Source organism: Propithecus coquereli, unplaced genomic scaffold, assembly GCF_000956105.1.
Source record: "Propithecus coquereli isolate 6110/MARCELLA unplaced genomic scaffold, Pcoq_1.0 Scaffold42, whole genome shotgun sequence".
Classification (NCBI taxonomy): domain Eukaryota; kingdom Metazoa; phylum Chordata; class Mammalia; order Primates; family Indriidae; genus Propithecus; species Propithecus coquereli.
Window position 1 is genome coordinate 2,485,805 of NW_012149952.1, and position 10,226 is coordinate 2,496,030.

Sequence of the window (10,226 nt, forward strand, 5' to 3'; positions counted from 1 at the left end):
TGGCCTGAGGTGTGGAGCAAAGCTGGCTTTGGAGGCCCGGGTAGGAGCCAGGCTCACCCTAGAAGGGGCTCCGGCCTGTGGGCCAGGAGGTGCCGGCGAGTCTGACCACAGCGACTCCAGCTGCTTGGTCAGTTCGTCCACCTTGGCTGCCGCCGTGTCCAGCTCCATCTGCTTCATGTGCTCCATGTGCTTCATGGCCAGCGCTGGGCGGGCGGGAGTGACGGTAAGGACCTGGGCTCCTGGCAGGGGCCCGGCCTCTGCCCACCTGCCCGAGGGCCCCGCCCACCGGCCCCGCCCCCTACCCCAGCTCACACTGGAAGTTCAGGTCCAAAAGGTCCCGCGCATTCTGAAACGCCTCGCTGTCCATGGTGCCAGCTGGAGCGGGCGCCTGCAGGGTGGGGAGGGAGCCGTCTAAGACCCAGCCCGTGTAGACCCCGCCCTCAGGGAACGTTGGGCAGCTAGGAGCAGGACAGTGCCTTTACTCTGTTCCTTCTACCTCCCCAGCTGGGAAATACCAACTCCTTCAAAGCCCAGTCCATACGCCACCTAGAAGTCCCAACCGGTTCTAGAAGGCTCCAGACAACTCACTGTCTTTACGTGACTCCTTGTCCATTTCTTTGTCTCCACCCTAACAAGACTTGAATCATTCCCTCAACAATTATCTATCGATCACCTACTATGTACCAGTCGACAGAGGATGAAATAATGTCTATCAATTACTGGAGACCTTCTAGGGACCAGGAGGCCCTGAGCTAGAGGCTGGGGATATTTTTTAAAAATAGTAATTGTGGAGTGCCAGAACCCATCCATGCCTGTTGCTTGGGGTGTAATGTAATAAAAACAACAACCACTAATGGAGGGGCCACCGCCTTCTAGAATTGTGCCAAGTGCTGTGCACTCGATGCTTCATTCGATGGTCAAAGCCACGCTAGCAGGTGAGAGAGCACAGCTCAGAAACATTTGTTCAAGGTCATCCTCCAAGAAGTTGGGAGTACTGGGTTTCGCACCCGGATCTAACTTGTTACTCTGGGTCATCTCCACCAGATGGCAGGGATCCCAGAGGGCAGTGACTGCTCAGCTTCCTCTCCACAGAGTCCCCATCCAGTGGGGGCCTGGCTCACACTAAGCCATTGTTAGCAGGAGGAACAGGGAGGTGGCCAGGGGCGGATGGGCAGCTGTGGTCACCAGGCCCAGGGGGAGGGAACTAGGCTACCAGAAACCAGTCAAGCCAGCACTATCCCCAACCCCATGGTAGCCACCACGCCCGCCAGCTCTGCCACCTCCCTGTTGCGCCAACCGCTTAGCTTTGGAGGCACAGGTGTGGGCGGTGGGGGCGGGCTGGGGCATGCTGGTACCAGCCTCTGTCTGGGAAGTAGAGGGAACAGAACTTGTTGAGACTGGTGGCTCATTTGGGTGCTGGGAGTGTGTGACCTTGGTCGATGAGTCTCCTCCACTCCTTGGGCCTCAGTTTCCCCAGCGGTGAAAGGAGAAGGCAAATCAGCTATTCCAAGAGGCCCCTTCAATCTCTGAGCCCTAGATTCTGCTACTATAAGGACCTTGAGACTGTAATTAAAGTTCTACAGTCTAAACCCCTCAGCTGGAGAGTCAAGTGTTGGAAAGTTCTGAGTCGGAGCTTCTATCTTTGGAACATTCTAGAATTCTCCAACTTGGCTAGCCCAGAATTCTGCCTTCCTGAATCAGGTTGTATCTGTCCCAGGATTACACTGTCCTGGACGTTTAGACGGATGGTATAAAAGCACAAGTAAGAAGGCCCACTCCAAGGGTTTAAATCTGGCAGCACCACCCTGATAAGAGTGCCTCAGTTTCCTGATCTGTAAAATGGGTATAAATAATAGTTCAGCTCACAGGACTATTGTGAAGATCCACCTGGTCAAAAGGTGCAGGAGGAATTCAGGGCTCTGAGAACTGAGGTCTGGGAAAGTAGAGACGAGACGGCAGGGATGAAACTTGGGGCTTTCAGAATCTGAGATACACAGGAAACACTTTGCAAATGTCTGTTAAAGTATAAAAATGAACGAGTCTATGCAGCCTGCAGTGCCAGCATTCCGGCAGTAAGCGGTTCTTGGGGATTTCATGATTCCCAGATTCCACGCTGACATCCTCTGGCTCTAAGGAAATGCCAGCCCTGGGTGTGGGTGTCCCGGGGTCTGGTGCGGGTGGTAGGGGGGTGTCAGGGCCGCCAGGGGGCGCCCAGGTCACGGCCCGACCCCACCCGGGCTGGCGGACAGCGCCTGAGCTCAGGCCCGGGGAATGCGTGGCGGGCCCGGGCAGGTGCCGCACCTCCCGCGGCAGGGGAGCGGGGCCGGGCGGGGTGCGAGGGCGGGGCACGGGGGTGGCGCGGGAGGTGTCTGTGTTCCCAGGCCTCTGCCCTTGCCCTCCACCCCCGGGTCCTCTCCCCTGGGCTCCCCTCCAATCCCGGCTCCCCCTCCCTCGGGCTCCCCTCCACTCCCGGTAAACCTGCCCTGGGCTCCTCTCCCCGCTCCACCCGAGCTCGCCTTCCCTGGCCGCCTCTGCACCCCAGCCACGTTCTTTGGGGTTAAGGACGCCGCAGGCTTCCTGGAGGAGTCATCCTCAGCAGGAGCCGGGTCAGAGCGCCAGGCTGGGCTGGGAACACCCAGGTTGACATCCTGCAGCCCTGTCGGGACAGACTGAGGCTAGGGGACGCTCCACCCTCTCTGGGACTTGGTTTCCTCCTCTGTGGACGCACGTGAAATGGGCTAGTGCCTTCCCCTGTCGAATCCTCTACCTTGGGCTAGTTATTTAGCTACTCCGCGTCCCAGTTTCCGCATGTGTATAAGGGGGAATTAACACCTTCACCTCAAAGGGGTGTGAGGATTGAGCAACGTAATTTACGTGCAGTGTTCAGAACAATGCAGTGCACGAAATAAAGCTCACGTACACAGGATTCTTAAGTCCCAGCCTTCCTTGGCTGTTCATTAAGACAAAACAGGACCTGGTGCAAAGTGAGGGCTCAAAACTTAAAGTAATTTTCCCCCCAAAAGGGCCCGTTTCCACCCTTTCCGAGATTCTAAAAGCCCTGAGCTTTGATGTCCTGTGTCTCAACTTCCTGAGCCCTGGGATCTCAGAGCCTTAAATTCTCCCGGTACATTGCGGAGCTCTGGCCAGTCCTCAGTGACTTAGGGACAGACAGGGGCTGGGAGAACTCTGGAAGATTCCAGACAGAAGCTGGCAAAAGCCCAGGGTGTGGAGTGTCCACTCTCCAGCCCCAGTTTCCCCACTAGTAGGGAGAAGTCCTTCCCTGGGTTCAGCAAATCTCATTCGATGTGAGACCTCTGGGCAGTCGCCTGAGACCTCTCCAGACAGTGAGAACTCTCCTCTCTACCTGCCGCGCCATGAGCCCTGTCGTCGCAATCTCGGTTATTATTTTTAATTTCATTTCAGGCTATCGCCAAATGCCCTTCAAGCCCAGACATTAGCAAACACCCCTCTCTCATCAGATGCCCCTGCCTCCCCCATTCTGTTTTTAATCCTCCCGATGACACATGGGGGTGGGGGGAAGGGGCAGATAGGCGGAGGGAGGAGCCAGGCCCTGCCCTCCCCCAGCCTCAAGGACAGACACCTCCAGAATTAGCCTCTAAACCTCCCTTATCTCCCACAGTACCTCAGGCCAAACCGATGACAGTGGAGGTGACATTTCTCACCTCAGGGTCAGGGCAAGGAGCCCTGGGAGGGAGAAGGTGAGTCAGAAAATCTGGTGGGAGTGGATGGAATCCCGTCCCCCCAGAGAGCTACGTAGGAAGGCGGAGGCCAAATCCTGACCCCCAACTCTCCTGCCTGTGTGATCTCTCGGCCTCAGTTTACCCTTCCTCTCTGTGTAATGCGTACTTGGCCGACCGTGCAAGTCTCCCAGAATCCAACTCCGCGTTCTGGACTTCTGCCCTGGGTTCTAGAACGACCTCCCCAAACCCCATGTATTTCGCACCGCCATGGGGCAATAGGAGGTCCCGCCTCCGCCAGGGGGCGCCCTGGGGCGGATGTCCCTTCTCTGGTTAGGCAGGTCTGACGCCCCGGTTAATGACATGTTGGGGTTCGCTCAGCGGCACAGAGGAGGTTGGAGAGCTGCCCCGGTTTTCTCTCTTTCCCTGCCCCCATCCCAGAGCCGCAAAGTTGGGGGAGAGCCGGGGCACAGCCTCCGGAGGGACCCTGGGTACTTGTCCCGCTCCATTTCAGGGGCTCAGCCTCCAGTATCCCTGCCCCACCCCTAATTCTGCTCAGAGACCTAGAGGTTCAGTCGAGAAGGCAGCTGCAGGGCCGTAGGGGTGGTCGCCATTCCTGAGCCCCAGCAGTCTCAGCCTCCCGCTTCTGTCCAGGACTCAAGGATCCAAGACCCAAATACTACCCAATGATTCAGGCTTCCCAGAGCCCCCAGTTCCAGGGACTCAGGAATCCCAGCTACAACGTGTCCCCCGGACCAAGGCGTCCAAGCCCTCCGTTCCAAGAACTCTGGCATCCGAGCCCCCTTTCCTTCCACCCAGTAAATCAGGCATCCGAGCTCTTTCCTTCCAGGGACGCAGGCGTCTGCACCCTAAATTCCGCCCTGGAACCGGCGTTCAAGTCCCCTCCCAGTCCTCCCAGGAACGCGACTGTCGGGCTCTTCAAGGGCCTCGGGACCCCACGGGGGTGTAACTCACGGATCCGGGGCAGATCCAGGCACCAGGGGGCTTCCTCCAGCTCCAGCTCCGGCTGCGGGGAGCGGAGGACGGGGCGGGGCAGGCGCCGGGAACAGGTTAGACGACGTGACTCGGGCTGGAGGGAGGCGGGTCCCGGAGAGGAGGGGGAGCCGAGGTCGCCTCGAGCACCTTGGGACTTGTAGTCCCAGAGGGCCAGGACGCAGCCCGAGATGTTCCCCTTCGGATTTACCAGGAGTCCATTTCACAGACAGGAAGGGCAAGGCCCAGAAGCTGCAAGCGACCTGGCCAGGCCAGGGAGATACAGAAAAGCAGAGACGCCTACCGCGCTGTGGCTGCAAGACACGGACTTCTGAGCTCTTGCCCCACCCCTTCAGGCTCAGTTTCCCCTTTCGGGGTAGAAGATTGGAGGCCGGGGGAAAGTCACATACCCAGCTCCTAAGGCGACAAGAGAGCCTTGCTGAATCAATATCCCCTCGGGTGTCTAAGCATCAGTGTCCCCCTGAGTAAAAAGGGGGGGAAGGGGGTGGGGTTGGATCTTTACTGGATTCTCAGCAACAGAGCCCGAAGTTGGAGGCTGGACTACAATCTCCAGCAGCATCCGCGACCGATCTCTGGCACCTCCCCGCCTCGGGTCCTCTGGGAATTGTAGTCCTGGAGCCCGCAGGGGCGGCACCCGGGTGTCTCTCGCCCACGCGCGGGGAACAGTCTGGAGTTCCCGGGCGGAGGAAATGTTTCCCCTGCCCTTTGACCCTCCCTCTGCTCTAGAAAGCCTCTCCCTCCTGGGGAAAAGGTGGGTGCCCCAATTCTGGAGTCGGATCCGAAATCTCAGCAGAGGGGGCGGGCAGCGGCGCTGACACACCGGCCAGGAATGCGGTCGGGTCACCCCGTCTAGCCGCCGTCCCGCGGCTCCAACTGCCGCCCCTCGCGGTGCGGTCCCGGTGGGAAGAAACGGGCGCGTCTCCCAAATCTGCGTCCACGTGCCGCTGTTTACACGCGCCCTGGGGCAGGGAGGGGCTGCCGATGAGGCCTTCTACCCCCTCTGCCTTCCTCAAAGCCATCAGGAACGTTTCCCACGCACTAGAGTAAACCCTCGAAGGCATCTACAAGTCTCACTTAATCTGTGCTCGCCGCCCCTTAGCCCGCACCGCCCCACGCGTGTCTCTCTCTGGGTTCGAGGCTCCGCCCCTGGATCCTCAGGCTCCTCCCCCTGTGTTTCCCGCTCCCTCGGAGTCCAGAAGCCCCGCCCCTGGCTGCTACTTCACGCCCTGGGGAGGGATTACCCCCATTCCTCCTTTTTTCCACCTCTCCCACTCAAGTTCTCAACTTCCAAGGCATCTGGGCCTCCCCAGAAGGGATTGCAACACTGAAAGCACAGCCCTACTGTCCAGGATTCTTACCTGTCTCTTTAAGAACGTCAGACCAATCGACCTTCCTGTCTCTTTAAGAGTTAGGGCCTATCGGGGCAGCTGCCCCTTTAAGGCGGTGTTGGAACAAACCATGTCCTAGAGACTGTGGGGGAGACCTGCCGGGACCGGCGAGGCTCTGGCTCCAACAAAAGAGAGAATCGCCTGATCCCGGAGCAGATTTTAAGGAGAAGACGTCTTCTCTGTTGTGTGTTCTGCACAATGGAAATTTCCCCCAGTTCTACCCGAAGAACGAACAGCCGCCGAGCGGTGTCCCCCGCGCTCCTGGCCCCTTGGGCGCTCCCGGATGAGGCCCCACCCCTTTGGGTCCACGTGGTCTTCAGCGGCGGCCAAGGAACCCCGGCTGCTGGGTTTGCGCGCGACGTGGATCCCGGGATGGAGGGGGCCCAGTCCAACGGTGAGCGGGCGGATCGACGGGGTGCGGACGGTGAGCTGGTGGCAGGGGAAAGGGCGTCCCGGGAGTTTGGGCGGAAAAGGAAGCGGCCCTGGAGACCGTATTTGCGGAGAGAGCGTATCTCCCAGTGCGGGGAACCAGAGATCGGCGGAGAGAGGGTATCTTGCCGGGGACTCCCGGTAGAAAGGCGCCCCCAGGGGTTAGTGCGGTGGAGATGGGGACGCCCCAACAGGCGGGCAGAGAGGAGAGACCAGGAGAGGGCTTTGGAGATCTCACGAGGTTGGGACCAATGGAGCGATAGGCGCCCTGGAGGATTGGACCGGCAGGGAAGTGTCATAGACCCCCGCTTTCCCCCTTCTCCCGCAGGTGCCGCTCGGTTCTCTTGTCCCCCCAACTTTACCGCGACGCCCCCAGCCTCAGAGTCCCCTCGTTTCTCCTTGGAGGCCCTGACAGACCCAGATACGGAGGTGTGGCTTATCCAGGCCCCTGCAGACTTTGCCCCGGAGTGGTGAGTGGTCCCATACTGTTCCCTGGGAATGCTCCCCACCCGAGAGGCTGAGCTTGAGGGAAATTTAGTGGGGCATTTCCGAGGAACGCCAAAATGCGCTTTTGACCTCCTTTCTCCCGTTCCACCAAAAGGCTCTCAGCTTCTGCCCTCCCGCTTTCTCCCCTCAGCCTCAATGGGCGGCGCGTGCCTCTGTCTCGCTCCCAGATTGTGAAAGGCAAGTTGGCAGGCAAGCGGCACCGCTATCGGGTCCTCAGCAGCAGCAGCAGCCCCCAGACTGGAGAAACAACCCTGCTGGCCCCCTCAGTGGAGGCGGGAGGTGGACTCACCTGTGTCCCGGCCCCCCAGGGCTGCCTCAGGATCATTGAGGGTCCACAACAATCGTTGTCCGGGACCCTTCTCCAGCCCATTGCAGCAAGTCCCCCACCACAGATCCCCCCTGGCCTGAAGCCTCGGTTCTGTGCCTTTGGAGGCAACCTACCGGTCACAGGGCCTGGGTCAGCCCTGGCACAGAAGTCACCCACTTCGGGGAAGAGAAAAAAGAAGATGCAGATGCCAGAGGCTTCGGTCACTCGGGAGGCAGTGAATGGGCACGGGGCCCTGGAGGTGGACAAAGCTTTGGGGTCCCCAGAAACAGATGTGGAGAAGAAGAAGAAAAAGCAGCAGCTGAAAGAACCAGAGGTGACAGAGCTTGCGGCGACGGAGCCCACAGCTGAGACGCTCGAGGCTCTGGGAGTGCAGCTCCCGTCCGCCACCAAGAAGAAGAAGCACAAAGGGGCAGAAACATCTGAGCCAGATGAAAAGACAGTGGAGCTCAAACCCGTTAAAACCGAACCTCTGGAAGAGACAGTCCTGTCCCCCACCAAGAAGAGAAAGAGGACAAAGGAGACAAAAGAGATGGAGCCAGGGGAAGGGATGAGAGCTGAGTCTCAGCTGCAGGTGAAGGCGGAGCCGCAGGAGGAAGCCATCTCACTGCCTCCCGCGAAGAAAAGGAAAAAAGAAAAGTCGCAGAACACAATGACAGAGCCAGGGACTGAGGCTGTGCAGCCAGAGGTGAGACCTCGGGAGCTCCCCGGGGACATGATGGAGCCCGAACTGCCAGACGACGCTGAGCCTCCGGTGGAGGCGGCTCTGGCTCCCGCCAAGAAGAGGAAGAAAGAAAAGAGACAAAATGCGGTGACGGAGCCAGGGACAGAGGTGGCAGAACCTGAGATGCCAGGTGACCTTGTGCCTCAGGCAGATCCAGCATCCGCCAAGAGGAAGAAGAAGAAAGAGAAAGGTCACCAAATGACAGAGCCAAGGACTGAGATGACGGACCCACCAAGGGATACGGTGGAGCCCGAGCTGCGGGGCGAGGGTGAGCCTGAGGCCCAGGCAGCTCCCGGATCCGCCAAGAAGAGGAAGAAGCGGAGTCAGGAAAGCGGGGTGCCGGAGACGGCGTCCCCAGAGGACATGCCAGAGCCCCTGCTGAACCTACAGCCTGGGGAGGTGGCTCCTGCAGAAGGGCGGGAGAAGAAGCGGAAAAAGAAGCTGCAGCAGGATCCTGTGTAGTGTTCCCTGGGGAAACTGAGGCACTAATAAAAGGTGAAGGTGGGGACCCCTCCCCGGCGGCTGCACCAGCACACCCAGCAGGAGCCTGGACCGGAAAAATGCTTTATTATTACACCAGGGGTGTCCTTGGGTCACTGGGGCACTTTCAAGAAGGGCTCATGCAGGACATCAAACAGCCTCCGGGCCTAGTTGTGGGAGAGAAAGATGAGAAAGCTATTATTAAAAGAGCCATTTGTCTGGTATATCTAGAGTGGGTTCTTGCTTCTTTTTCTCCCAGCTTGGAGGTGGGTCTGGGGGCCAGGAGAGAAGTAGCCCCATCTGGATTTGATCCCAAACTGAGTGTGTGACGTTGGACTGGTCCCTACGCTCTTATACCTCAGTCTCCCCATTCGTAAGAGAGGCACTGTGAGCCTTCCAAACCTTAAAACGTTGGGATCTCACGTCCTGTTCCTTTGGGGCTCCCTCCAACCCCTGACCCCTCGAGTTCACTCCCAGAGCTCTTACCTTCTGAGGGCCCAGGCCGGGGCACAAGGCCAGATCTTCCCTCGATGCAGCTATGAGCTGTTCCAGAGACTGAGGAACAGAAGTGAGGGCTCAGGGAGGTGACCATAAAAGCCTACCCCGCCCTAGCTGATGCGGGGCCTAAGATATTCCGGGGGGGGCGGTTGGAGGCCTATGAGAAGGCAGGAAGGGGCCAAGTGGTGGGCAGGGAGATGGAAGGAAAGGGGCGAGGGGCTTCCTAGAAGTGGGTAGAAATGCCCCGGGGGGCAGGGATTTCCTTACTCCAAAAGTAGCCAGGAGGGTCTGACTGTCCGTCTTGTTGACTGACTTCACGGTGGTCAGACATTCCGTCACCTGCAAGGGGAGGAGGCAGGAGTGTGTCAGCGGAGGAAAGGACAGCAAGACAGCCCATGAGGGCAGGGCTGTGTCACTGCTGTGTCGCCAGACTGCCTCACATGCAGGAGGCACTCAATAAATGCTTTTTTTAAAAATTCATCTCACAGTGATCCCCAACTAGCCAAGAGGGTGCTGGTCATGTGATAAGATAAATGCCTTTTTTTTTTTTTTTTTTGAGATAGGGTCTTGTCCTGTCACCCAGGCTAGAGTGCAGTGGCATCATCATAGTTCACTGCAACCTCACACTCCTGGGCTGAAGCGATTCTCCCACTGCAGCCTCCAGAGTAGCTGGGACTATGGGCGCATGCCACGACGCCTGCCTAATTTTTCTATTTCTTTGTACAGACGGGGGTCTTGCTGCGTTGCCCAGGCTATGTTCCTCTGGCAGGTCCCTCGCCATTATGCTATCGTTGGAACCCAGATTTGACAATCCATTTAGCAAACACTCTTTGAGTGCCCACCAAGTGCTAGGTGGTGTTGGAGACACACCAGGCACCAGGACAGCTGCAGCCCTACCCTCCTGGGGCTCCCAGTCCAGTGGGGGGACAAGTCAGTTCCAGACAGTGATGACCCAGATGGGTCTGGGATGGAATGGGGAGCCCGCAGGACTGTAGGAGCCTAGTGGGGACGTTAGCTTGGCCTGGTGATCAGGGAGGGTTTCCTGGAGGAGGTGGTATCAGAGCTGAGAAGTGAAGGATGGAACTAGGCAGGTAATCAGGCAGAGGGAACAGAATGGGCAAGTGCTCTTTGGGAGGTGGAGGCAGGAGGATTGCTTGAGGCCA

The 10,226-nt window shown here is 58.6% G+C and overlaps 3 protein-coding genes across 6 annotated transcripts in view; 2 read left to right on the plus strand and 1 right to left on the minus strand.

Annotated features, from left to right (window-relative positions):
• Window positions 1–105, plus strand: part of CD3EAP (CD3e molecule, epsilon associated protein) — a 1,928-nt gene extending 1,823 nt beyond the window's left edge. The window contains exon 4 of the mRNA XM_012653242.1: window positions 87–105. Coding sequence (XP_012508696.1) covers window positions 87–105 — 19 coding nt within the window. The remainder of the gene's footprint in view (window positions 1–86) is intronic.
• A 6,354-nt stretch (window positions 106–6,459) lies between these two features.
• On the plus strand, window positions 6,460–8,562 carry LOC105817677 (DNA-directed RNA polymerase I subunit RPA34-like). The gene is made up of 3 exons (XM_012653437.1): window positions 6,460–6,494; window positions 6,858–6,999; window positions 7,167–8,562. The coding sequence occupies exons 1-3, from the start codon at window positions 6,473–6,475 to the stop codon at window positions 8,545–8,547; spliced, it is 1,545 nt and encodes a 514-aa protein (XP_012508891.1). The 5' UTR covers window positions 6,460–6,472; the 3' UTR covers window positions 8,548–8,562.
• Window positions 8,563–8,625: 63 nt separating this feature from the next.
• ERCC1 (excision repair cross-complementation group 1) overlaps window positions 8,626–10,226 on the minus strand; it is a 15,040-nt gene continuing 13,439 nt past the window's right edge. For all 4 annotated transcript variants that reach the window (XM_012653438.1, XM_012653439.1, XM_012653440.1 and 1 more), the window contains exons 8-10: window positions 9,331–9,402; window positions 9,052–9,120; window positions 8,626–8,732 (exon numbers count right to left, since the gene is read on the minus strand). In XM_012653438.1, the coding sequence (XP_012508892.1) occupies window positions 8,679–8,732; window positions 9,052–9,120; window positions 9,331–9,402 (195 nt within the window). In that variant the 3' untranslated portion in view covers window positions 8,626–8,678. The remainder of the gene's footprint in view (window positions 8,733–9,051; window positions 9,121–9,330; window positions 9,403–10,226) is intronic.